Source organism: Ictidomys tridecemlineatus, chromosome 16, assembly GCF_052094955.1.
Source record: "Ictidomys tridecemlineatus isolate mIctTri1 chromosome 16, mIctTri1.hap1, whole genome shotgun sequence".
Taxonomy (NCBI): Eukaryota; Metazoa; Chordata; class Mammalia; order Rodentia; family Sciuridae; genus Ictidomys; species Ictidomys tridecemlineatus.
In genome coordinates this window covers 53,517,337-53,545,109 of record NC_135492.1, presented here as the reverse complement: position 1 = coordinate 53,545,109, position 27,773 = coordinate 53,517,337, and the positions used below count along the sequence as shown (strand labels likewise).

General features: G+C 50.8%; 1 protein-coding gene and 1 long non-coding RNA gene across 9 annotated transcripts in view; one reads left to right on the top strand and one right to left on the bottom strand.

The window, feature by feature from the left end:
- Mitf (melanocyte inducing transcription factor) overlaps positions 1 to 27,773 on the top strand; it is a 178,901-nt gene that overhangs the window by 99,377 nt on the left and 51,751 nt on the right. For 4 of the 8 annotated variants that reach the window (XM_078033604.1, XM_078033602.1, XM_078033608.1 and 1 more), the window contains exon 2: positions 3,686 to 3,935. The exons of 1 other annotated variant lie outside the window; for it this stretch is intronic. In XM_078033604.1, coding sequence (XP_077889730.1) covers positions 3,686 to 3,935 — 250 coding nt within the window. The remainder of the gene's footprint in view (positions 1 to 3,685; positions 3,936 to 27,773) is intronic. 3 more of the 8 variants (XM_078033605.1, XM_078033603.1, XM_078033607.1) reach the window with 1 other exon arrangement.
- LOC144371193 (uncharacterized) lies at positions 11,547 to 12,517 on the bottom strand. Its single transcript, XR_013431391.1, has 2 exons — positions 12,326 to 12,517; positions 11,547 to 11,863 (listed from the first exon to the last, which is right to left on the bottom strand). It is a non-coding gene; the product is annotated as an uncharacterized LOC144371193 (long non-coding RNA).

The following is a 27,773-nucleotide window of genomic DNA, read 5'->3' as shown; positions in this document are numbered from 1 at the left end:
GCCCTCGGGAGGTGGGTTTTAGAGAAGACCAGAGAGGTTAAGTGGCTCATGGAAAGCAGCACTGCTCAGCATTGAGTGGGCTGGAATCTGAGCCTTGGAGCCCTCCTCGGGTCAGCGTGGAGCAGGTCCCGTCCTCAGGGGCGGTGCACGTCCCGCTGCAGCGACTCAGGGAAGTGCCACCCAGAGCCTTTGCCTCTGGGCCCGGCTTTGGTTTCTGAAGGCGAGACGTATACCTTCCCACGTGGAACCAGATCAGAGCCCAGTCATCAAGGTAATTGACTTGATTTTCAGGCGTCTCAGAATTAGGCAACCAAGGTTTAGAACGTGAGATTAGCAGCCAGGTACTCCCAGCACCTGGCTGAAACTGTTTGTTGAATAAATGACCTTTACATAATCTGATTAAGAGGAATCAGACTCATGGAATTAGGATTATGGAGGCAGGGTTCAGATTCATGGGCCCCGGATGGGTTCAGTTCACTCAGAATCAAATGCACTCGGACATCTGTCCTTGTGTGTCATCAGAAGCTTCGGCATCAGCCTCCTCGACACCTGGGAACAGCCTCAGCTAAACTACGGCTTTGAGTTTAAAGCACCGGGCTCATTCATCCCTCTGGTGTGATGACGCTCAGATGTCCTCATGTCTGTCTGTGAGGTGACAATGACAGATTCAGTTATCTCTATAAGATGGAGAGCAACCACCTTGCAGGGTGTGTGTGTGTGTGTGTGTGTGTGTGTGTGTGCGTGTGTGTGCAGTGAACTGACTAATGCTTTCTTGGCACTTTTTTTTTTAATCCTGAAAAATTTGTCAACACTGTCAATTAGCTGAGCTACAAAATATATTTGCTATATTTTCTTTCATAGAGTTTCCATATATTTGTACGGGCTCTTGCTTAGATGTGCATCTTTCCTCTGAGGAGAACATTTGAGAACGGGATTTAAGTAACATTGTTGACTTTCAAGTATGCAGCCTTAATAGGGTTTGTAACTAGCGATTTTAATTTGTCTCCGGAATGCTCTACTGTTAATTGAAAGGATTTTCCTCCCCGTATCACAGCCAATGACTTGTCCTGGGCAGCTAATTAGTGCGATTATTCCACAGCTGCATTTGCTACCACACAAAGGTTTGCTCCTGTTTCTATCAAAAGGATCAGCCTCCCTGGGAATGTTAGGGCCTGACAGGCTTTGAATAGTAAGACTACTTTTTTATTTTTTTTTTTTAATTTTTAAATACCTCTCCCTTCTTTTCTCAGCTTAGGAGAGTACACCGAGCTTTGAACACGTACATACTTCAACGGAGGGAAAATACATTCTCTTCTGATGCTCTTTTGGTAGGGCCTCGGCCAGTGACTGGGTTGTTTTAAGTGAGTAGAACAGCCCGGGAGCATTCTTATGGTGCAGAAGGGTGCATGATATTAAAGTAATAAACGTGCTTGTGGCTTAGGAAGGCAGGGAAGGAAAGAGGGTATAAATCTTTGGGATGCTACAGACTTCCAGGAAAGCAGTGTATTGGCCACAATCCCCTTGTCCCCTCTGTGATGATGGATCCAAGGTCCTTTCTTCCTCCAAATGACGACTTTGGTCTTCACATTCTTAAATCAGTGTCTAGTGACGTGTATTTTGCCACTGAACAAAACATTATGGCTTAATAGTTTAGAGGATAAAAATTAAAGAAAAATAAACTGACCTGCAGTTCCCCTCTCAGCCTGGTCACCATGACTGTCCGTCACGTTCCTGGCGGTCACTGTGTGTGTGTGTGCACACACAAGCACACGTCATGGTTCCTCTAGATCATGCACGCCTGAGTCCTGCTTTCTGATTTACTCTTTATCACATCTGTTTCCTACTTTGCTCTGTAGTTGGGCCGTGTTGTTTTGACTTCATGTGTCAGGGTTTACTCATCCTCGGATTCCGGGGCACATCTAGGCCATTTGGCAGAGTGTGTGTCTGTAAGGAGCTCTAGAGTGTCGGCTCCCCATTTATTGAAGGAAAATGGGAAGCTGACGTCGGAATCATTGACTTAAGGAAAACCGTCTGGCGACGAGCTCCCTGACTCTAATTGAAGGAGCAACGGTGGAGCTTCTGGATGACCTTTGGTCCTTTCCTTGGAGGTTTGTAGTGTTCACCAGCCGTGGTCCCCAGAACGATATCCGCACACTTTTCCTTGTGGTGAACATTTAAAACTTTGGCTCCTACCTCAAGGGCTGTTTCCACCTGTGTTTCTAACCTTATCACGTCGCCTAGATTCAGTCCCATCAGCAAACGTTCCCGCACTGTCTGTGAACGCCGCAGGAGGTAGCTCGGCAGGACCCCGTCACCAGGCCCGCTTGTCCTGTGGTGTAAACTGGCAAACTGGGGGTAGGTAGCACGTCGACAGGGACATTTTTCGGGACACCTGCTCACCCTGCAGCACGTTCTGCCTCCTGCGGATCTGAAACTTCTGCCTTTGCGACTTCCCAGGGGGTCAGCCGGCCTTTGGTGAGAAGGCAGTGCTGGGGTTTGTACCCAGGCAGGGAAGAGCCAGCACAGACGTGTCCCCAGACGCGCTGACCTGAGGTGAAGAGTCACTCCAACATTTCCCAAGTTTGATACGAATTGCCTGGAACCGGGGTCTTGGAATAAATAGTTAGATTTGCCACGTGACGGCGACAGCCACAGTAGACGTTCAGGGAAGCAGTGCTCCAAGGACCCTTTGCACCAAGGGATTTGTGTGTGTTGTTTTCTTTAATCCCACAAAGTCCCCAGGAGGCAGGGCCTGGAGTATGAACAATGAAGTGGACATGAGCAGGCAAAGTACAGCCCCTGCAGGACCGCCAGTGCCTTCTGCTCCCATGCACCCTCTACTCCAGGGGCAGTCACTAAGGCGGAGACGGGTGTGACCACTCGTCGGTGTCACAGAGCTGTCAAGGCAAGGCAGCTACAGACCCAGAGTGGGAAACTTGGGGTGGGGTCTTTAATTCTCAGGACGAGAGTTTAACATGGTAAATAATTTGGACCCAGGGAGCCCCGGACCCTTAGTAGCAGGACACACAGAGCACGCAAAGCAGCGGACACACCTAGAAAGGGCAGAAGAAAAGGGGCCCCGAGGAAGCTGTGACAAGAACGGGGCTCGTCTCCTGCTCCCTTGTCCACTTGGGGTCGAGCTCAGGGGTGACGTTCCCGTCCACCTGCTTCTTTCACTAACTATCAGAGAGCTGTTTCCCCACGATAAAGCTCGCCTTTCCTTGAATCGTTCCTTCTTAGTAAACAGGTTAGACATCCTCGAGGTATTTTGAAGGCATCTCTGAGTAGTTGGCTAGATTCTATTATTTAAAAAAGCAAAGCAAGCAATTTGTGTCTGAATCTGGGGTCTGGGGTGCCATCAAGATGCATGGCTCCTTGGAAATGCATATGGCGGCACTATATTTGGTGGAATGAAGGGTGTGCGGTATAAAATGTCAAAAAAAAAAATTAATCAGCTCCATAGAAATGCCTCGATGCAATCAAGCCGACTTATTTTAATTCGACTACTGATGACTCAAATCCTGTCACCTCTTGATTTTCAATTATGTGGAGTACCGTCGTGTGGGACTTGATTATATTCGCGCAGGCTCATTTTGTAGTGTGGTGCCATTTAGGACACCCCAAAATGCAAACAAGGGGTCTCATTAGGAAACTAAGTGCCGTGTGCCTTTTGGTCTCCCCACAGCAGTTCTGCGGAGCATCCCGGGGCCTCCAAGCCTCCGATAAGCTCGTCCAGTATGACATCACGCATCTTGCTACGCCAGCAGCTCATGCGTGAACAGATGCAGGAGCAGGAGCGCAGAGAGCAGCAGCAAAAGCTGCAGGCGGCCCAGTTCCTGCAGCAGAGAGTGCCCGCGAGCCAGACACCAGCCATCAACGTCAGCGCGCCCACAGCCCTTCCCTCTGCCACCCAGGTGCCCATGGAAGTCCTCAAGGTACGTGCGCGTCATGTCTGCCGAGGGACCCAGACCTCCTCCTTTTTCCGTTTTCTGGATTTTTCGCTTCTCAGTTTTTATCCGATCATCAAAGTGGTACTTGTAAGTGTCACCTCCGAGGGTTCCGACATGCCTTTGTCTTTCAAAAGAAGGGTGACACTGACTGGGACCCTCCATAGGCAGCTTTCCAGCAGGAGTCCCAGGTAGGAGCAGGTGTTCCTTAGAAGAACCTCCTCCCAGTCTTTCTTTGGGGAAAGTTTCAAAACCTAAGCGTTATCTGAACCGGGCATCATCTAATAACTTGCCCAGGATCCTTCCTGTTAGATCTGGACGTTCTACGGCACACTGCAGTCTTCTTTTTCATTTAGTCACGTTCGTTGCCTGTGGAAACTCTTAGGAAGGGTCTGCGGGTCCAAAGTGGTGGGCGAGCTTTCGGCTCCATAATAGCCAGGCTGTGTAATCCTTTTACTGAACTGAGTCCGCTGCTTTGGGTCTCTTTGATTTCTTGCTAGAGTAGAGACGGCGGGAGCTTGTTAGCCTCATTCTGTCGGGGACATAGAGCTTCCTAATTACTCAGGAAAGTCGTAACAAGTCTAAGAACGGTTTGCATCTCCCATGTGTCTTCCACCTCCTACGGGGAGACACCCCCTCGCTTCATGATAAACATTTCAATTTTTAGGATGATGGGTTCAGGGAAAGTTAAAAGGAAAACCGGCATCGGAACTTCCTTACTTTCTAATTTTTACCTCCCCCCCCCCCCATTCACCTAATTGATTCTTTCTGAAGAGTCCCAAGGGTTCCTGTTCAACAGACAATGTGAACTTTACGCACCGGTGATTCACTGTTGGTCTTTGGGTTCATTCCTGGGAGCAGAAAGCAGCAATCTCTGTGTTTAAAGTTTACTCTTAAAGCAAACAGAGCGAGGATGTGGTGTAATCAGGAAGCCGCAGGTGACCCTTCCCAGGAGGGACCGAAAGGATTCTTCAACAACAACTTTAAAGTCTGTTTATTTTTTATTTGCAGAGTCTTTTAAAATGCTGTGACAGTAGTGGAATTTACTTTTTCTTTTCTTTTCTTTTCTTTTCTTTTTTTTGTGTGTGAATTTCTTGATAGAGAAGTCAACTGAAACTTTCTTAGGGCCCAGAGAATCCAAACTGCTTCCCATGGAATTTTAAGAATTTTGCTGAGATGTGATTGACATTCTGGATATTGTCACCACAAGGGATATTTCACTTTTCTTGTCAAGTAAAAAAAATAAGGTTTTTGCTCTGGAATTGATTATGCCATGAATTTTAAGTTCTGCTTGGATGAAAACTGACACTCTTAAGGTTTTATAGATGTATGATTTATGTGGTTTCATGTTTGCAAGAATCACAGTTGTTCTATGCATATCTTAGGGTATTTAAACTAACAAGAATTAAATAGCAACGAGATATGGAGAAATATGTCCATTTTATTCATTATGATCTACTTTTTTTAAATTTGAAGAGCAAATAGGAGAGGAGATGAAGTGAATTTGAGCTCATTGTGGTTTATAGCCAATTTGAAGGTTCTGTTTGATGCTGTATTAAAATATATCACATTGAAGTCCGTTTTCCTATCACGACCTTTGCTTGTGATACAGGAGAAATTTGTCCAAATACAAGTGTATGGAAACACCATTTCCATATCATTTAAAAAGGTGACATTTTTAAGTGTTTAAGATGTGATTTTGCAAAGCTATTCTGCATTAAATAAATGTAAATAATCTGCCCATTTTTTCCTTCACGTTGCTGTGTCCTGGCTGTCCTGGGTTGAGCTGTGAGCTCCTATTCAGAGTTTGTGAATGTCACAAACACAAAGAAATGGTGAAAACTGAAATGAGCAAAAAATGAGCAATTGATGAATTTGATTTCATGCTGAATAGATTTTATTTCTACTTAAATTTTGTGTTTTTAAGACTTTGATATGTGAACTGGTGAAGTGTGTCATATAAATGAAAACAGAAAGTCCTTGGTTTTACCAGCTGGGTGGTTTGTTTAGCTGTTTAGATGAGTTTTAATGCCGTTAAGCGAAGGGCAGAATAGAAAGATATGATTGCATCCATGTAAGGTGATGTGCTACGAAAGGCAAGTCGCATTTCTATGTAGAATTTCCCTGTACGTGATTGCTTCAGACGCTTAAGTCTCACTGCTTTGTAGAAGTAGTTTATGTATCTTCAACCGCTCTGTGTGTGTGTGTGTAAAAATACTGAGATATTTATTATGGAAATACACACGTGGGAAATCTGGGCTTTTATCTTCCCTTTTATAGTTAAGTCAGCACAATTTTGTGAAGCCAATGACTGAAAGCAAAACCATAATGTGCTGAATCTTGGGCCATTCTCTGTGAGTATGCGACATAGGTACCACCGAGTACCAAATCCTCACGGTGAAGTCTGAGCAAACTGTTCCTTCACGTCTAAAGGTTTAAACTGCTTCTCTGTGAGCTCCATATGAGCAGATGGATGTGCTCTACACACTTCAGCGTCTGGTCCCATCTCTCTGATTTTGAACCTGGCGGGAGAGAGGTTGTAGTGCACTTGTCCCAGATGCCTGCAGTTACCGGCATTCTGCAGTTGGTGGGATGAGGTCGGAGTTTTTAAGAGCCAAGTTTTCAGGTTAGTGCCTTTCTTTAGCAGAGTTTTACTGAAATTAGGAAGCTCTTTGAATTGTGTTGAAAAATTGTCTCTGTCTGGTGACTCGCAGGGATTCCCATGGGAGGTTGGAAATTCACACTCACTCATTTCTCGGCACCTGATCAGGTTTCATCTCTGTGAAGCTTTGCAGGGTCGGCATCTGGCCTCTGTATCGACCCGTTTGCTTGTGGATTAATTCCTCCTATTGGCTTTTATGTCGGGTGACGTGGAATGATGATCTTGTGGCTGTGTATCTGTTTAGTGGAGATGTTCCCTGGCTTGCTTAAGAGCAGGCGTACCCAACTGGTAACTGATTTAAGTGTGCGTCTTTACCATACATGAACCGCCGTGTGGAATGCGGAATGCGTTTTTCACAGTAGTGAGCGTTCCCATATGTCAAATTGTGGATTAACACAAAACATTATTAGGGACCGTTAAGAGACATGTTTTTTTTTATTTTTTTTTAAGTTGTTGATGGACAGAATGCCTTTATTTTATTTGTTTATTTTTATGTGGTGCTGAGGATCGAACCCAGTGCCTCACACATGCTGGGCAAGTGCTCTGCCGCTGAGCTACAGCCCCAGCCCCGAGACATGATTTCTTAAGGGATTTGTGGGCACGGCACTGGTACAAACTTGAGGATTGAAATTTGATGCATCGTCTTTCAGACAACAACAGGAAAACCAAGGACGGATTTGGGGACACATCAGGCCTCGCAGCTAAGGATGCCTCCTGGTCCTGACCCCCAGGTATCGTTCACCTCGGGGTTTGCTCCTGTCTGTGGCAGCTCCCCGCCTTGGATGGACCCTGGAAGTCCTGGTCTCCTGATCTAGGGATGACAGGTCATGGAGGTTTCTTTCCCCAACACGCAGCCCGGCAGCTCGGAGCTCAAACACACGAGCGATAGTGTGCAGACATTTCTCTGTTCAGAAATTCACAGGGAAAACCGGGCTGCCTCCCACTTTCTCTCCTTTCCTTCTTCTCCTCCATCATTCCTTTTCTTCCTCTTTCCATCTTTCTTTCTGCTTTTGAATTCAAGAATTCAGAGTCCTAATATTCTCTGTGGAGTAGGTTGTACATTGTTGTTTTTTTTTTTTCTGTTCTCCTTCAGAGAAAGATGATATAAATTAAAAAATATATAAATATATACTTTTGTTACTTTAGAGTGTTTTATTATACGTAAAGTACCTTATTGTTACATTTTCACTCTTTTCTGAGTCATCTCAGGAATTGGGCACCTGGCTCTGTTTCTGCTTGTCAAGGGCAGGAGTGCTTTTTGCCAGGACTCTGTGCCAGGTTCACTCAATCCGTGTGGGCACCTGGTTGGTGGCTGCCTCCTTAACAATGCAACCCTCTGAACAGAGTTTAGTGAGTTGGAATGGAAGTCCCACTTCTTATCACCTCGTTGTACAATGCTGTATGTCCTCGAGGTCTCTCCAGGGAGGGGAAAAGTCGACTACTGTATTGCTGCTCTTTCTCCATGGATTATGAAATTCGCCTGGACTAGAGTTTTCCAGGCGTGGCTCAGTTTGTAGGGCCTATGGAATCATGTGGGCTGAGGGGTTCAGGGCTGGTGGAAGGAGGCTCTCCCACCCCCACGGGTGGACTTTGCTGAAGGTTTATTTAGCCTGGGATACAGGAGCCGGGCAGCCTCTCTGACTGCAGGAAGCAGGAACAGATGGGGCGTGTCTCAGCTCAGCTTGCCTTGGTCCCCGAGTCAGGGGACCCACGGTGGAGGCGCTGTCCAGATCTGAGACTTCTTCTGGAGCCGTATTCCCTTCTGGGCCCAGTCGTTGCAATGGATCTGCCAACCCCCGCCCCAGGGTGTGTCTGTGACCTCTGGTATCCCTTGTTTCTGAATCCAGTGCAGTGTCCACAAGGCTGTGTCCTCAGAGAAAGGGACTCAGTCTCCGGGTTCCACACACAGCTCTTCCTCTTGACCCCGTTTCCCTGCAGGGTCTTTGGCTTGTTCAAGGTCACCTATGATGAAGTAATTTCGTTTTTTCTTTGAGTCACTGTTTTTCTTTTTAGTAGTTGCAGGTGGTACTTGTTAACTTTTAAAGGTACAAACAGCAGAGGAATAACCCTGCCGAAGTCCCCCCAGCCCGCCAGGCTGGGCAGGCCCCTCGCCGTGTCCTGAGAGCAGCTTGGCCGTTGTGGTGCACAGAGCGCCCTGCCTGCTCTGCACCCTCTGGCCCTGCATCTCACAGCTTAGGGACCCCCGGGGCGAGGGTGACTAATCTCGGGGCACAGCTGCCCCTCGGTGGTGAAGTCAGACTGAACACAGGCCGAGAAGGGCAAGGTGCTCGGTCAGTGCTTACTGATCAGAGTTGGGCTTGGCCTTTCTGTGCTGCTTTTAATGACCGGTAATGAAATGCTGGCGGGGTGAAGTCCTCTGGCTTGAGCTTTCAGGCTGTGTCCACTTGAAAGAGCAGGCCAGGAGGAGCAAATGTGCACCGCAGAGCAGTGGGCCTCACTAAGCCGGCGGGTTGTCCCCGGTTTTCTGAAAACATTGGAATACCAACTCCAACCGCATTTTCCATTGGTGATGTTTGTAGTAGATGGGGACGATCTCTCCCTGCGTGACCGTGACCACAGTGCCATTGTTTATGTGGCTGAGGGGCGGGACAGAGCTGTCATTGGATTTTACCAGGTTGTGGATGGGCCGGCTGTGCCCCGTGACCCCTAGCCACACAGCCACTTGCCTTGAGGTATGTGGGTCTTCACCGTCATCATCGCTGAACTCCTGCTACCTGCCAGGAGGCAGATACTGGCCACAAGTCACTCCCCCGGTTGGAGGAAGCCATACCGACTGCACCGGCTTCTGTCTCCTGTGCAGTTCTCGGGATTCCCTGCTCCTGGAGGTGAGGGTGGCATCGCAAGATTACCAGGGTCTGCGACCCCGAGCGCGGGCAGAGGCGGGGGTGCCTGGGAGCCGTCATTTCTTTACGATACATAGAGCATGCATCCTCAGCAGGGAGGGAGGTCCCCCACGGAGAGGAACTGGCTCTGGGAGGGCACACAGGTCATGCGTACTGTAGTAGCCCGTGACCCTGGTCAGCCATGGTTTATGACGGGGAGGTTAAAACTTCGTGGAGGTGGCGATGGAGCAGAGGCGGTGAGGAGACCCACGTCTGCAAAGGCTCCTGGGGCGGGTGCTGATGGGGAGAAGGTTGGGATCCATCCTGTAGTGAGCAGCAGCTGTTTCCCCTCCTCCGGGCACTCCTGTGATGTGACCCCCACCTTCTGCCTGGGCTGGGTCTCCCAGGACAGGGGCTGCCGCTGCAGTCACACCCAGCACAGGCCTTTAATGCACCCCTGGCTGGGAGGGAGGTGCCGGCATCGCCATCTCAGACAGGGGAGCTGGCACAGAGACGCTCAGTAGCTCACCAGACGTCACCAGAGGAAGAGGAGAGACCTCAGGACCCGAGCTGGCCCCGGAGCTCCGTGGCCACCAGCGTGGGTCCTCTCTGAGAGGGAATGGCCTGAGGATCTTCAGGGGAGACCATGGCGAGCCTCCGTCTCTCCAGCGGCAGGAGCCTTGGCACATAGCACATGCTTATTTCCTCCAGCTGTGTCCTTAGACCTGCTGCACCCTACAGGATAGGTGGGAGGAGCCCGGCCTCCACGTGGGGACCTGGGGTGCACAGAGGTCAGGTCACAGGTTGGGCTCCACACCCCGCTCTGTCCACTGTCCACACACTCAGCTGCCTCCTGGGACTTCTGCAGAGCTCAAGGACCATGCTAGACAATTCTGAATAACCACTGGTGACAAAGGCCTCAGAGAAGCCGGAGGCTGGAGAGAAACTTGCGGGGAGTGCCCGGAGCTTAACGGAAAGATACATGAGTTTAGGCCTCTGGGATTAGAAAGGGCTGCTCCGTTGAATGGTGAAAGGAGTCGCCACAGTGGGCCAGAGGGAAGACCTGGCTGTGCTTTCTCCCGGATGGACAGCCCGCCTGGCCGCACTGACCACGGTGGTGAGTTTTGGTCTGTTGATAGTCATCACTGAGGGCTGAGGAGCACTTTCAAGCCAGGCGCAGCGACCCACACGTGCAATCCCAGCGGCTCAGGAGGGTGAGGCAGGAGGATCACGAGTTCAAAGGCAGCCTCAGCAAAAGCGAGGTGCTAAGCAACTCAGTGAGACCCTGTCTCCAAATAAAATACAAAATGGGACTGGGGATGGGGCTCAGTGGTCGAGTGCCCCCGAGTTCGATCTCTGGTACCAAAAAACTAAAAAAAAAAAAAAAAAAAAAAACCACTTTTTCAGTGCCTGCCTTGTATGGGTGAGGCACTGGGTTCGAGCCTCAGCGCCACATAAAAATAAATAAAGATGCTGTGTGTTCATCTACAACTAAATAAACATTTTAAAAAACAGGAAACCCCTCCTGAAGTCATGACTGTGTTTTTAGTGTTTCTGCCCCCTCTTCACCCGCCAGGATCGGGGCCTTTGCTGCATTTTAACACTTAAAGCTGGAACGTCACTTCTGTTTGCTTTGAAGTGAATGTCACCGTGACAAGGTCAGAGTCTCCGCCATTCATGTCATCTATGTAATCCCAACCGTGGAAGAAAGGGCTTAGATCTGAAAGACTGGGTTTTGAACGAGAGCGATTGTGGGCATGTGCAGATTCTAAACCTAACTTGGCCCTACCCAGGTAGGTGGCTGGGTCTGTGCTAAGAATACACGGACCAATGCAGTGGCTTCACTCGGGGGCACTGCAGCAATCAGGGCCAGCGAGCTGGTGCTTGCCCTTATACATGTGTGCTTTTATCGACTTCTTTGAGCATCAGCTTGAACTTTCAGACAAATGTGGCGTCCTAGGACTCCCTAGCCTTTCCTACTCGGTTTATAAAGCTGTCTGCTTTTGCGTGTTGATTTATGTGAGAAGGAAGTGCATCAAAAATCGAAGTATCCAAAGCAGATAAGTTAGGAGGCTGCTCACATAGAGAAAAGTCTTACGAGAAGAATTGCTTTAATCTCTGATTTAAAAAAATACAGAATATCCTGGAAAAGGGTCTAGAGGATTCTAAACCAAATAGTCCCTGCCGTTTAGGTGTGGAGTGGTTCAGGCATGGGCAGAGGTGGTGGCCAAGGCTTTGTGACCATTTTCTTTTCAGTTGGAGATGACGCGCTGGTCTTCTTCATGGAACTGAGCCTGTGTCTCCAACATGCTCTATTTAAGAGTCTTAGTGAAGTCTGGCTCCCCCAAAACCTTTGGAGCAGGACATTTCTTCTGTCAGGTGAGTATCGCAGACCAGGGCACATTATGCACCTAAAACAAATATAAGAAGGCATGGGGAGCCAGAAATTAAGAACTCGAAAAGGTATCTGGAGCCCCTGCCCCATTCTGGGTCATTTTAGATACTAGTTAAGGGGCCCAGAGTGGAACCCAGCCGTCCCCTGTCTTGCCACCTAGCATTACTTTGTTCTAATCTCCCCTGTTGGCCCTGGGTTTTATATAATTAAAATTTAGGGCTGGAAATTTCGTCGAGACTTAATTAGAAGTGACAAACCAGAGACATTCCTGCCGGTCGGGAAAGGCTTAAGACATTCTTATTGGCTGAATGACAAATATGTAACATTTTTTTGAACACTGCATGGTAGTTCAGAGTGCCTAAAGGTGACAAGATTAGCTCCGTTTTTCTAGTGAAGTAGTAAAAATTAGATTAATAAGTACCAGGCAAAGAACCTTTTCTTTTTTCTTTTTTTTTTCCCCCCTTGAACAAAATCTTACCTTGAGTCCTTCTGGCTGTGGAGACTGGTGCCTTAATTAGCCACATGTTCTTTTACCTCCTGGGAAATAAGTGCGGGATGAACTTGGGATCAAGACGCAGACGTACACTGACTTAGCACACGCCGCCCAGTAATTCAGCGAGGAATGTTGGTAATTAGTCCTGCCTCTTTCAACTCTTGGCTTATTTTGTAAAACCGGTTGATTTAAAATAATGCCTGCTGATTTATTGCCCACACGTTTCGAGACGGGGACTTGGCCCTGGAACAAAAGCGAGATTGTGCAGAGATGGAAACGTGCCCTCCTGTGGTTGCGTTTGCACCAATTCCGAAGGGCCATCGATGTCCCCTATTAACTTTGTTGCATTTTCTTTCACCCCATTCAGCCTTTTACGGGGCTGGCTTTTGTGTCTTGGTGAAGAGAAAGAGGGAACAAATTAAAAAGGAAAAAAAAAAAAAAAAGAAAGTCCACTCCTGGAGGTTTTGAGTGAGAGGAGTCTGTCAGAGCGCGTTGGCACGATGTGGTCTGATGGAATTCAGTGGGACCCTCTGTCTGCAGCGACAGGCCACAGTCATGCCTTTGGGCCCCTCTGGTGTAGTTAAAACCTGTTGGTGTTTATGACAGCAGGGTCCATCTTCAGAGATGGAGTTGGTGAGACCCAGGACTCAGGGCAGCAGCCTCGCAGCCTGGGTATGTGCTCACTCAAGGGCCTGGTTATGCTTTGAGATGTGACCACAATCTTGAAAATATGACACTAGCCTGGGTCCAGTACTTACGTGACTCTGGGCACATTCCCCTGTTCTCTTTGGACTTTGCGGTCTCCATCTGCAGAATGGGGTGATAGTGCCTGCCTTGCAGAGTTTTGAGAGGTCAGTGAGAGAATTCCCCGAAGCAGCCCTGTGCCGTCACACAGAGTGTGTGTCGGCTGCATTTACACATCCACGTTGTGGAACATTGTCACTAGAAATGGTGGGAAGAACCCCCTGCAGTTGATTTTCATATGTTTTATTTGACTAGTGCCTGGAGGATAGCATCATTTCAACTGCAGTCAACATACAAGTTATCAAGATCTTTTACCCTTTCTTTTCATTAAGCCTTTGAAGTAAGCTTTTCCCAGTCTTCAGCGCTGAGATTTTATGGAATTTGCAATTGAAAAGGTGTATTCCTAGACCCAAGTTGTTTAAAAAAATGTATGAAATTCCCCAGTCACTGACTCGGCTAAGTGTTTAAATTGAGACTGAAATGAAAGGGAATAAGAATCCAGTTCCTCAGGCTGGACTGGCCACATTCTCAGGACTGAGGAGCCAAATGTGGCCTGTGGCTTTCAAAATGGACAGCACGTGACATTTCTAAGCATTTTATCCTATTTTCTTTAGGTTTTTGTGAATGGAATGGTTTTCCTGGTTTCTTTCTGAGCACAGGAAAGCTATTGACTTAGGAATGTCCATCTTGTATCCCGCTACTTTGCTGAATTCATTGACCAGCTCTGGAAGTCCTCTGGTGGTTTTTTGGGTCTTCTAAAGATAGGGTGGTGTCTTCAGCAGAGAGATGTGCCTTCTTTTCCTATTTGTGTCCTTCCTTTTAATTCCCTTTTCTTGCCTGATTGCTCTGGCTCGAGTTTCAAGAGCGACATGGAACAGAAGTGGTGAGAGTGGACGTCCCTGTCTTGCTCCTGACTTTGGAGGAAATGCCGTCAGTTTTCCCTGTTCAGTGTGGTGTTGGCTTTGGGTTTGTCCTGTGTGTCCTTTATGATGTCCAGGTAGGTTCCTTCCATCCCTGGCTTCTCCAGCATTTTTAACATAGGGCTGGTCGATGGACAGAACTCAAGAGAGGACTCTGCTTATTGCTGATGGTAAAAACGGTGGCGCTTTACGAGTCCCCCAGACGTGGTGTCATTGCCTTGGCCTGCAAGTTACCATCTCCATGTGCCACCTTACACCTCCTCAGCGCTGTGGTCTTCTCCTGCCCTTGTCCCCACCACAGGAAACCAGTAGGCCGGAGCTCATGACCGGGAGGCCCGGCAGGCTGGCATCTCACCTCTGCTCCGATTTTCCTGTTAAAGCAGCCGGTTGTAGGAGACAGCGGAGAAGTCAGCTTTGGGAACAGGGTGTGGTGACCCCTCTCCGCTAGGTGCCTTGCACCCTGACCCCCCTGCATGGTGACAGCTCTCAACTTGTTAGTCCCATGTGCTATTCACGCTCAGTCCCCACAGGTCACACCCACTGGCTCCTGTCCAGGGTGCCACGATGTGCAGACTTTGGAGGTGTGAGTGCTGATTCAGCGTTCTGCTCTCCCCATGTTTCTTATTAGTATGTTTCAGGGGTGCACCATGGTGGGGTTCCTTGTGCTCTATGCACACTTGCATACAATGTGACAGGACAGTTTGGCAGTGTGACGCGCCACTCTGTCCCATTCCTCTACTTCGTCAGTGTTCTTAGTTCTTGTTCTTGGTGTAAAAAGACATTGCAGTTAATCCCAGTTTGCTCTTTGGATGCATTTGGCAGTAGCTCAGTTTACTTAAAGGACATTGAAAACCGTTATTTATTTTCTTTGTGATAGAATTGCATGTCTGACTTTTATTCATTCTGATGTTGCTGAATCCATTCCCTTTCTTGTTGTTTAGGAAGTCTCTGTGCAGCTCATGATTTGGTGAAATAGTTCTTCTCCTGTTCCTGTTTACCATGTTCCTGAGTTTTCTGTTTGATAGTAATTCCCCCCACTTATCAAACCAGGAATCACGCACCTAAGTGTTGGGGAATGTTTTGCTGGGCGCTTCGATATTCCTGATGCAAACAATAAGTCGATTATGTTGGAATTAGCGCACTGTGTTGGAGAGCTTTAGTATGCTCTTCGTACAAGAGCCTGTAAGGTTGCATTCTTGTGTGGTTATAAGCAAGAAAGCCAAGAGAGCAAAGATGTCAACTACGTCTCGGAGATCCATCCTGCCCTCAGATTTCATAGTTTCCTTGGTTTGGAGTCATATCTGTTTCTCAGTGTTTATAATTTATTACAATATCCACTTATCATCTTCAAATAATATCTTGGTAAATACTGACGCTCTCTCAAAATGATTCTGGTTTCCCAGGTTTGTGTTAAAAATCTCATACTGAAGGAATGTTTTCAGCTTATTAATTGGCATAATCCTGATAGAATCTGCGTCGTGGTGTGATGAACCTGGGTTGTTGTGCCCGTTTTGTTTACACTGGGGACTAGAAGCATGTTGTAGACGGGGAGAACAAAGTGAACCTTCTGTAAGGACATTTAATCCTCCATAAAATCCTCATTCAGCTTGACACGAAGCCCAGGTGTTTGGAGCTGAACCTGAACTCTGCTTCTCATGTAGTCTTCTCACGAAGAGCTCGGGGTTCTCCAGGTGCCGTCTGGATCTGCAGGCCCTGCACCACCTGGGGTCCTGTGCTTACCCCAGACCTACTGACCAGAGAGTGTGAGCTGGGGCCCAGGATCTGTGTTTTAACCAGTCCTCTGGAAGATCCCAAAGCATGCTTAAGATTCACAGCTGTAGAAACCTGAAAATTTGTAAGGAATGTAAGAAAAATGTGGAGACGCAGGTACCGTTCAAGTCAACCCAGTTTTTCAGCGGAGAGTCTCCTTAGATCCCAGGCCGTGTGCATTTGTGGCAAACCTCTAACATGACAAGGACTCAGGGAGGAGGGAAAGGAGGATGCGAGGTGAAGGAACATTGCCTGGCGTGGACCAGAGGAGACGGCAAGATGCCCCCAGCTCCTCAGGGCCTGGTGTGTGGGTGTGTCCCGGTGAATGCAAAGTCGCTGCCAGTAGCTCAGTCCTTTCAAACCTCTAGGGGCCGAGTGGAGGACCCCAGAACCACTTGCTCTACAGCAGTGGCTCCATGTGACACTGTGGAGACCACGGGGCCGTTCAGGAGCGCTGAGGGTCAACACATCCATGTCCACAGACACCTGTAAATCGTGCACATCTCACATGCCTTTGTGTCATAAGTGCCCTGCAGCTGCATGAATGTACAGATTGAGACCAAAACTAGGAACTTCATTTCCCCTGGTCTTTAGGCATCTTCTTGATCAATGAAAACCAAGAGCTCAACTCCAAACCAAATAGGGCCTTGAAATGCTTGGCTCCTAAAAGTGCTGAAAGCTCCTTTGAACGTGTTTTGTTTTGTGGAGCTAGGTCCAGAGCAGCCCTGAGTAGTTGGCGTAGCTTTCCCAGGTGTCGCCTGGTGCCCCTAGGCTTACTCTCCTGGGTTATGGTGTGCTCCCAGCAGAGGGTACCCTGTCACTGTTAAGGGACCTGCGTGATCGTCAGCCATGTCTGTACTTAGCCTTGGTTCATCCTTGATGCTGTAGGCCCTGTGGGTTTGGGAAGACGCGTGAAGACATGTGTCCCCTCCCGGCTATGGTAGCATGCACAGTGTTTTTTACATTGCCCTAAGGATCCTCTGAGCTCTATCTTTTCCTCTGAAGTAAAAAGCCACTTCTTTTTAGGATCATTTGTTTATTTATTTATCAAGTGCATCGGCCGCACTTTTGGAATCTACTCTTGTGTGGGGAGCTATTCTCACACGTGACTGGGCGACTCCCGGTCTGGGTCTGAGGCGTTCTGGCTGTGTCGGAACTTTCCTGGCCCTCTCCTGATGAGAGAACCCGTCCGTGTGGGGGTGGGACTGGCCACTGACCCCGGGGGCCCAATCACTGACCCTGACCTTGGAGTGCGGCCCCCCCAACCTTCATTGGATGGAATTCTCCCCTGAATCTCTTGTTCCCCAATAAAAGGCGACTCCCTGGCGTGCTCCCTCTCTCTCCTGCTAGTCCTGAGTAATCCTTGCTGCCCTGCCAGGCGGTTAGAGGTGGGAACCAGAGAGGGGAGCCGTCTCGGACCTGGTCATAGTAAAAAAGGTAACTGAGTCTGTGTGTTTCATTTCCATCTCTGCTAGCTAACTTTTATGCCAAGAACCTCATTAATGAAACCATTGCGCTGGCCGCAGGGTGGACTCTTGTCTTAAAATTCAGACCCCGTTAAACGGTAGCTGATGAGCCTGCAGACCTCCAAGGTCCATGACGTCACCAGCAGCTGGCCTGGGTGCAGTCGCTGGTATCCGAGGTTCCTGCTGGTGCAGCAGCAATCTGACCTTCACAGGAAGCGGTTTTCTTTGTTTCCTCTTCTGTCTTCATCTTCTCTCTGAAGATAGTACATCTAGCCTATGGCCTGCTGGCCCTGCTATTAGGATGAAGTCGACGGCCGTTAATTTAGGAGGCTCCACAGGAAAGACTGACCGAGGAGTCCTGACCACACGCCCAGCCTTGAGAGAGGCCCTGCTCCTGCGTGGACCATGGGGTGGGTTTGCTTCAATCAGAAGACACCCTTCCGTCTCCCCACCTCCCTCTGGTTCTCAAGGTCACCCAGCAGATGTAGAAAGTCAGATACCCCCTGACATGCCCCAGGAGGACTTCTGCACCTCAACCCGAGCTAGACTTGACTTAGCTTTTCTGTTGGGTGTTCCATGTTTTGATTGAAATGCAGGCAGAGGACCGCTACCCGAGGCCCTGGGTGATTGGGCGTACCTGCCGTCTGGCTGCAGAGGAGCTGCGAGAGGACCACGTTTCTCGTATCTGCACCGCAGGGGTAGTGAAAGTCCTCAGAGCTGCCTAGTGCACCAGCCTGCCCGGCACTCAGCATGGCAGGTATCCATGCCACCTGCTGCCCCCTGCTGCCACCTGCATTTCAACCAGAGACACGCTCAGTCCCCATTAGTTGGAGCCACAGGACGGGTCCCCGAGAGCTGGCTAAAAGGTGAATGCTTTGCCAAAAGGCACAGGAGGGCAGTCCCACCTGTGATCTGCAGTCAGTTTTCCTGATCTGCATGGCATGTCTCCGGATTCTTCTCACCAGCTACTGTTGAGTTTCCCTTGAACAGGGAATTTTTACTAAAACCCTCCTGGTCACACAACTTCTCTTAAAAGCAACTTTTTAATTCATTCATTTATTTTTTGGCGGGGGGAAAAGGGATAGTGAGATGCTTGGCACAGATTTTGACTTCCTCCTATGATAGACTCATTCTCTGAAAATCTTAGAAGTGGTTTTGATGACTGACCGACAGCCAGAAAGGTATTTGTTAACTCTTTATCTGTAGAAAATTCTGGGGAAAGAGGTGAAAACTGGGATTAAATATTCAAGAAAAATTATTAAAGACCTTAGGCTCTTAAAATGCTTCCTGATTCTGAAATTAAGCTTTCACGAATAAGCCGAAAAGCTAGTGCTTTGGTTCCGGAGCTCAGATGAAACATGAGTGACCCTGCCGGAGTCTATTAATGGTTAGCTTTCTAAAGCAGTATTTTTAGACAAGTAGAGATTCAAAATGCATTTAATCACAGCCCCGGCGCCACTTTACTGAAACAGGTGACCAGTGCACACAAGTGGCCTGTTGAGAGTTTTCATCACCCCTGAGCCGTGTTTTGTATTTTACTTGGAGGCAACGTGTGATTACCCTGCAGGACTGTTCCTCTCTCTCCTCAACGTGTCTTGACACCTTTCCGCTGGAACTTCCTGCCTTCTTCCTCACCTGAGTTGGCCACTTTTTGTGTCTAGTCTAAGGTCCTGCTATCCCACTCTGACCTTGCAATCTGTGTACAATTTCCATTTTCTTTGTAGCAACAGGATACCTTGAGTGTTCTGTCTCAGTAGTAAGTTCTGGATGATCTTGCCATTTATCCTTATGGGACAGTGCCTACCGCCTAAGACAGGACCACAGCTGCCCGCCGTGAGTCCCGCCACACCTATCCCTTCACAATCGCTGCCACAGCTGTGAAATCCAACACGCACACGCTCTGGGCCCAGCCTCTGGGCAGACCTGGTGCGTGTCCTGGGGAAGTGGCCTTTCTGGGCCCGTCTCTCCACTAGCGTAACCCAGACTCCCACCACCTTGTTGTGCCCTGAGTGTGACAGGAGCCCACCTGCAGGTCACAGCACTGTCATTTGTGATAAGATGAAGGTGGCAAAGGGCTTTGGAAACCCTTGAGGAAGCCTTGGGATTGGGGTCAGAAGGGCACACAGTGGCTGCCTTCAGTTCCACCACGGCTTATGTCACTGGTCCCTCCTTGAGGGTGATGCAGGCTACTCGGGAACACCTCTTTGATGGTTGCTGAGATGTGTCACCAATGAGACCGACTGTGCTTTGCAGCCAGCATTCGGGCTCTGACTGCATTTCTGAGACTTTGCTGCAGGCCTTTCAGGTAGGGATTGAGCCCAGGCTTGCAATAGATGACCGGGGTCAGCCAAGCCACCATCCCCTTCCCACCCACACCTTAAAATCCACGTGAAATGTTTAATTCAGCTTTAATAAATCTCGAATGCCAAACTCTGTCTCTGATGCAGTTTGTGGTCACAGAATATTCTTCTACAGCTTATGTTTTCCCCTTTTATTAAGCAGAAAAAATCAGAGACTGAGGATGTTCCTGTTTGTAAGTTTGTTCACTGCTGTATGTGCTCTGCCCTGTCCCTCAGGGTACGTGTCGATACTGACTCTCACTCTGTCCCCAGGAGGGGATCGTGCGCGTTGACGGTCCCTCTCCCAGGCTTTCCCTTCCCGTGGCCCTGTTCATCCTCCCTGTCTTCTTTACTGTGGCAAACCCTCTTTATGGATGTAGTCCCTCCGTCCACTCTTCTTTCTTCCCTCCTTCCCTCCCGTGCACAAGTCTGGGATCACGCAGTCCGGCTTGCAATCCCAGCTTCCGTACAGCACCTTGAGCAAGTGGCTGGGTCTGCAGTGAAGCCTTAGTTTCTTTCCTCCTGTGTAAATGGGCCCACCCTGGTCTGCCTTTCGTGCTGATGTTTGAACTGGTCAGGGCAGGTTTGTGTCTGACCTGCTGAGAGCCATTGCCAAGTAGGAATGACGCATCGAAATTTCCTTGCCAGCGTACCCCATGTTGCTTAGAGGAAGGACTCGTGGAAATGGACTTTCCTTGGACATTCACTGTGACATTGCATGTATGCTTGAAAAAGGTGACCCTGCTCAAGGACCAGGGTGGATCCGGGTTTAAGGAGGATCCTACTGGATTAGCATGGATCAGGTTTTAGGGAGTATCCCGCTCCTTGGGTTTAGGGCGTTCTGGTTTAGAACAATCTGGGTTTAGGGCCGTTCCAGGTTTAAGGTTATTCCTGCTGGGAATAGGGCGTATCCTGCTGCCTGAGTTCCCTTTGAGTTCTCGTGGAATTCAGAAAGTATTTGGGATTCAAAGCCTGGTGGAGTATGTGAATTTTGGGAGAAGAACGTGAATTTTCCCAGAACGTGTTTGTAGAGGACCGGTGTGAGTTCGGGAATAAAGAGTTGCTGTTTGAATCTACAAGGTGTGTGGTGGCTCGTGATTCTGTGCCCAGCCAGACTGTGGCACTGACCCAGACAAGGACCTCGGTGAAAACACATCTGGGGTCCTGCAGGCTGGGTGGGATTGGGCTGCAGGAAGTGCCTGGCCTAACCTGTGCTCTGCTCCTTGGGGATCGGGGGAGGCAGAGGAAGCAGCAGTAGACACTCGTCTCCCTCTTGTCCCTTGTGTTCATCGGGACAGCTGCATCAAAAGGCGACGACTGTTGGTGGCATTTGCCGTCCACCATCTGCCTGTGGAGCGAGGAGGGAGTGGTGGGTCTGTGCCTCTGGGCTGCTGGTGGTGATGACGGTGGAAATCGAGACAGCCCTCCTGCAGTTACAGTTTCCTGGTTGTCATTCATGCCCTGGTCCCAAGGGCCCAGGGGCTTGCAGGGGACGGGCCCTAACCTGACTTTTTCCTGTGTCTCTGCTGCTCAACGGGTGTGTTTTGCAGAACATGATTTTTGAGGGTGGGCTAGGGGATTGAACTTGGGCACTCGACTGCTGGGGCTAGGGGATTGATCTTGGGCACTCGACTGCTGAGCCGCATCCCCAGCCCTGTTTTGTGTGTTGTTTAGAGACAGGGTCTCACTGAGTTGCTTCTTGCCTGGCTTTTTGTGGAGGCTGGCTTTGAACTCGCCATCCTCCTGCCTCAGCCTCCTGAGCCGCTGGGGTTCCAGGCGTGTGCCGCCGCCTCCGCTCCCAGCAGCACATGATGTTTTGAAGGCTGCTCACAGGAGTCACCAGGAAGCAGCTGGGGCCTGCAGCAGAAGCACAGGCGCTGCTCCTGCGGTGGCTGCCCTGGAGTGCAGTCCTGAGGCCAGGGGACAGGGGACAGACCCATGCAGTAGGTGGCCACCACTGTGACCTCTAGGTACAGGGCGCTTCTCCAACACTGAAGGCCTTGCTGCCTGTGGAGGTGCCCTGGGCACAGGACCATAGCTCGGGTGGTGGTGCTGGGGTGATGGACGTGAAGAACAAGTGGGGCTCCCCCAGAAGGTGGCATGAGAAAGTGAGGCCCGAGGAGCAGCGGCAGAGCACGCTTGGCACCAGGAGGCTGAGGTGCAAGGACGAAGAGGGCGTGGCCAGGAGTGCTGGGAGGAGCTGGGCGGGGCAGGGGGCGGGGCAGGGGCGGGGCAGGGGCAGGGCAGAGGTGGGCGGGGCAAGGTGGGGCAGGGGGCAGGGGTGTGGGCAGGGCAGGGGCAGGGGCGGGGCAGGGGTGTGGGCAGGGGTGGGGCAGAGGCAGGGGCGGGGGTGTGGGCAGGGCAGGATAGGGGGTGCACCCTGCAGGGGTGTGGGCAGAGGTGGGGCAGAGGCAGAGGCGGGGGTGTGGGCAGGGGTGGGGCAGAGGCAGGGCAGGACAGGGCTGCACCCTGCAGGGGTGTGGGCAGGGCAGGACAGGGGCGGGGCAGGGCAGGGGCGTGATCCGCAGCAGGTATTGGGGTCCACTGTGTGTTCCTCTGTTCCCCTCTCAGGGAAGGAGAGGGTGGGGCCTTGGTGTATAGGAAGACAGTGGGACAGGAGGCCTTCAGAATGGTTGAGGGGTAGGTGACAAAGGCCTCCTGTCCAGAGGTCCTGGAGGACCCAGAAGAAAGCCCTGGGGGGGGGGAAGCATGTGGGGTGAAGCAAAGGGAGCCCTGTGGACGAGGGGCAGAGGAGGGCAAGTGCTGGGGCGTCTGGCCCAGAAGGAAGGGGAATGTGGTGACCATGAAGGAACGGGTCCCCACCGGGAGTGGGCACATGTCCCCAAGCCACATCCTGCCCGCCGCCTGCTTTTCTAGAGCTATTTTTAGGACACGGTCATGCCAATTCATTTGCCAGTTCATTTTCCCGGGGCTGGCGGTAGCTTTGACCCCACAGAGCAGATTTCAGGACGGCAGCAGAGAACTCTGGGCCCTGGGGCTGAGCGCGACTCCTCTTTGGGCCTTTGTGGGCAGAGGTCGCTGACTGCCCAGAGGTGGTGCTCCTGGGAGTTGGACCTTGGGACTTTGGGCCTTTGTGGGCAGAGGTCGCTGACTGCCCAGAGGTGGTGCTCCTGGGAGTTGGACCTTGGGACTTTGGGCCTTTGTGGGCAGAGGTCGCTGACTGCCCAGAGGTGGTGCTCCTGGGAGTTGGACCTTGGGACTTTGGGCCTTTGTGGGCAGAGGTCACTGACTGCTCAGAGGTGGTGCTCCTGGGAGTTGGACCTTGGGAGTGGAGATCTGTCTCCTGTTCACCTCTGTCCTGGGCATTTCACCTCGTGTCCGGTGCCTAGTAAGACCTCGAAAAGGGGCATTCGTTGAAGTAGAGAACAGATGAATGAATGGAGCCAAGTCTGTTTGATCCGCAGCCTGTGCTGGGTAGGCTGATTCTGTGCCCACTCTAACACAGATGGGGAGCGAGCGTTAGCATGTGAAACAAGCAAGTACCGATGAGGTATGGGGCTTGGTCTTCATTTAAGGATGAGTGGCAAACAGTTTCCTGTGACCTTGTGGGACTCCTTGTTCACAGAGGAGAGAAAGTCTCATCAAATGCTCACAGCACCAGACAGGAGAGGGACACCCTGTCCCTGGGGATGGGGCTCAGAGGAGGCTTCCCTGTGTTCACCTGTCCTGGGACCTGAGGAGTGAGTGGACTCTGATTTGGCAAAGAGACGTGGGCCGAGTTTTGGGGGCAGGAGGAAGTGCGTGTGCAGAAGTTCCAGGAGCTCAGTGGGAGAGCGCTTGCCTCGCACGCACGAGGCCCCAAGTTCGATCCCCAGCATCACATTAAAAAATAAATAAATAAAAATAAAGAAAGTTTTAAAAAAGTTTCTGTGGCAGGAGAAAGTAGCGACAGACACAAGGAAGGCTGGTCTTCCTGGAGGTAGGAGAGAAAGGGATTTGGGTAAGGATTGGATCTGGAGAGACAGGAATCTTGTGTCCAGGATGAGGAAAGTCTTTTCCTTGGAGAGTGAAGTCCGAAATTGAGCTGCAGTTCCTGATCTGGTTGTCTAGCCAGTGTTTCAGTCTGGGAACGGTTTGTGTCATGAGAGACCACGTGGCCTCGAGAGCTCCGGAGCTCTCCAGTGGAGGACTGGACACAGGAGAGAGCCCGTGAAGACATGCGGGAGACCAGGACCAAGGCTCGGGCGCTGGTGTGGCAGGAGAGCTTCGGTGGCCAGGGAGTGAGACATGGGAGCGAGCCGTGAGCAGAACACAGAGAGCCCTGTTCTCCTGGAGCTTGCACCGAGTAGTGAGATGGACACCTGGCCACGCAGTCTCCCCGACACACATGGAAAGTGGGTGGACGGGGAAGTCCATCTCAGGGGCGAAGAGGCACAGAGGCGGTCCTGTGGAACTGCGGCAGAGCAGGACAGGGAGGCCTTCTCTCACGGAGCAGGGTGAGCCCAGGGGAAACTCGTGCCCAGGAGCCTCACGGGAGGCCAGACCACAATACATAGATCTGCAGACCGCCTTGAGGACCCTCCTGCATCCCAGGAGCAGTGGAAGCCATGCAGAGCTGAGGCTGGGTGGCCAGCTCGGGCGTCAAGAAGCGTGTCCTCGTGTTCGTGGAGAGCGTGCGCCTGTTACCTCTCGGACCTGGCCTGGGCAGGCAGCCCTGAGAAGGGTCTCATCTCAGGGACCCTCGCTCCCCCTGCAGAGAGTGGCTTCCTCTCTGCTCTTTAGGAATGGCCAGCTCGAGTGCAGCCCGCACCTGGGCAGAGGAGCCTGAGCGAGTCCCCCGAAGCCTCCTGGGGGAACGTTCCTGGGGACTCCTGTCCTCCCGGGACAGTGAGAGTTGTCACTTCAGGAGGGAAGACTTTCTGGACCTGCCACAGAAGGTGGAAGGGGACACACAGGTGGCTTCTAGAGGAGTCTTTTTCCAGCCACTGACTTGGGGCAGAGCAGCCTCTGGGTGTGACGCTCCTGGGATCGGCCAGGGTCCCCCCTGCAAGGCCGAGTGTTCCCGAGCGCCCCCTCCCACGCTCTAGGGGCCATTCCTCCACTGTCTGCCTCTGCAGGCTCCTGTCTTCAGATTCCATGGCTATGAGGGCATGCATGGGTCCCTCCCCAGGGGTTGCATATGAACAGGACCCAGCCACTGCCCAGGGGAAGGGATGGGGAGAGTGATGGACTTCCACAGCAGCCGCCGCGGGCACCAAAGCTGGAAGCAGCCACCTCCTCTGCCACCCCTCTCAGAGGCCCCCAGGCAGCCGGTTTATTTTGGCCTCACTTCCTCCGTGGAGCTACAATTAGTGATACTTCCTGTCCTTCTGCTCACACTCCCCCGTTCCTAACCCCTCCGGCCCCTTTTTCGAGAGAGCCTCCTTAATTAGTTCTGCACGAAAGGCGGGGTGCTCGTCCCCGAGCCCCTTCCTTCCCGGCCCTGCTTCACCAACACCTCCCACATCGCTGTGCTCATCTGGTTGACTCATGAGGTGGCGCTGGCTGGCACCTGGCAAACCAGTGACCTGCTTTCTCCCCTGGAGTTGACAGAAGTGGAGGAGCAGAGCGGGAGGGATGCACCGGCGGCCTTCCCTCCTCGGAGTGGGGAGCGTGGGTGAGGGATGAAGGGAGGTCCCGCCTGACATGGGATGGTGTCACTGGGTGACCGGGGACAGCAGCCATAGCGATCGGGATGACGGACGCAGGCCAGCACCGCCCAGGGAAGATGAGCCCGTGGACAGAGGCCACGTGGTGGGGCCAGGATCGCCTGAGGAACTGCTTGTGAAACTCCCAAATGTGTCACCTGCTGAACTTACCAGAATGTACGGGGACAGTCACACTCAGGAAAAATGGGCTTAAAATACATCACACACCAGAGGCACCCGTTGTGCATTCCCCAGAGACATTATTTTCAATCAAAACGACAGCAAAACCCAACCCAAACCCCAAGGCGGGTGAGACGTGCGTGAGCGCCACTGAGCTCTGAAGGTTGTCCCACTGACTTTCCATAGCCAGCCTCTGGGCTCAGCTGCAGTTGCAAGTAGCATACTCCTTTGGCTTTTTAGCCAAAATTCCCCCCAAAAGGAACCAATGAGATTTAAAAAAAATAATCTGATATCAGACTGCCTCTATGTATATTAAGATTTGTGGTATTCAGAGTGTTTTTTTCTAAATGCAAATCGTGTATGATTGATAAGGTCAGTGCTTGGGGGTCTTTAAAAAATTACATAGTTATGGTGGTTGTTATTTTTGTAGCAGGAATTTAACCCACGGGTGCTTTACCCCTGAGCCACATCCCCAGCCCTTTTTTATTATTTTTTTTTTATTTAGAGACAGGGTCTCACGAAGTTGCTTAGGGCCTTACTGCGTTGCTGAGGCTGGCTTTGAGCTTGCGATCCTCCTGCCTCAGCCTCCCGAGCTGCTGGGACCACAGGCGTACACTTCTGCCCCTGGCTGTGTTACATTTTGTAGCCGTTTTGACTGTCTCTGTTTTGCCAGGGTTGAGGTGAGTCTTGGCCTGAGGACCTGGGCTGTGGCCATGATCCTGTTGACTCTCTCTTCTGCTGGTTGTCCGCCTGCCCCAGCCCAGCCATCCTGTTTTCTTTGAGATGCGTTGGTCAGAGGCCATGGAGAGTGAGCGGAGTCTGAGACCCTGTAGCTTGCTATTGCTTTTTATTTTTTTTCTGTATGGCGCACGGTCAAATAATGAGCTGGGGAAAGAACGGTAGGTCCTATGCTGCAAGGAGCACGCTTCTGCCTACGTTGTCACCAGACGGGGAGAGTCGTGGGTCCTGTCCATTCTGAAAACAGGCTTTCAGAACATCCTCCCCTCTCCAGTTCCCAGGTCCCTGGCACCACATGGGCAGGACCTGGAGCTTCCGCGACACAATTGGGGGTGTGGCTTCCCATCCCGTCCCCAAGTGTCCAGTGGTGCTCATCCCGGTCTTGTGTCTCCCTCACAAGTGGTGGACAGGCCGGGACTCCCTCAGCCCTGCCTGTGTGGGAGCTGCAGAGGGAGCTGGAGCCCGCCGCCAGGCTCCATGGCGGGCAGGAGCTGGCAGGGGTGTGCTTTGGTGGGAGTTGACCTGCAGCCTCTGTCCCACGGTGGTAGAGAGGGGACTTTATTTCTCCATTGTCTCCACGGTTGGTGGAAAGAAAAGCACAGGTGGCCGACTGGGAACTGAGACGTCTTACGTCAGAGTCCTTAAACACTTCCGGTTCCGAGGCGGTTCCTGGGCTGTCCCCTGTGATGGATGGTCACCTCTCTGGTGCCTCCTCCCTGGTGTTGTTTGCATGAATTCAGAGGCCGTGAGAGCCGACGGCATGCTCCGCATGTCTGTACTCAGAGCTCAGTTTGAGCGTCGCCGTGACATAGACCTTGCCTGTCTGGTTTTCCCTGGGAGCTCAGCCTCTGGAAGAATGCAGACACACACTCCGGGCTCTTTAAACAACTGTGGGATGAAGCTGCCCGCGTGACTCACCCCACACCCCTTGATCTTCCTGCGAGAGTGCCCCAGCTCTCCAGGGGGCTCTGGGGACACTGGGCTTTTCCTCCCCGGGAAGGGTTAAACAGAGAGCTCTTAGGTTATTTTGGTATAAAATCGGTCCCTTTGAAAAACCCGCCTGAGGCTCTTAAAAAATATATATGTGTTTCTGGTTTGATCTTCAGACAAAAATATACTTTAATTACTGTGCAGTCTTTAGTTACACCCGTGACCTCTGGGACACTGACGTGGTGACACATGCAGTTCTTTGTCTCTGACGAGTTATGGACTCCCCTTTGGACTTGGTCATCGGCAGTTCCTGATGGGTAGTTGGAATGGGCCTCTGGCACGCTTTAATGGATACTTTTTTTTTTTTTTTTAATAAATTGCAGGAAGCACAAACTCAAATGGATTTGATTCTGAAATCTCAAGTAAATTTTTTGATTAACAAAGTTATACAAGAATTATATGAATGCAATAGTGACGTTTTCTATCATATTTTAATTCCTTCCAATTTTGTTTGTGGACATCTTAAGCTGTGGGTTTAGCCTTCAAAGAATTGAGGACTCTCGGATTCCTCTTTGAAGTTGACCACCTTTTGTGGGTTTTAGTTTCAGTTATTATGAAGCCACGGAGATGAAATTTAATGTGTGTAGTCATGGTGATTGACAAGAACAATCTTCAAGCTTGGTAATCTTTGAATATCC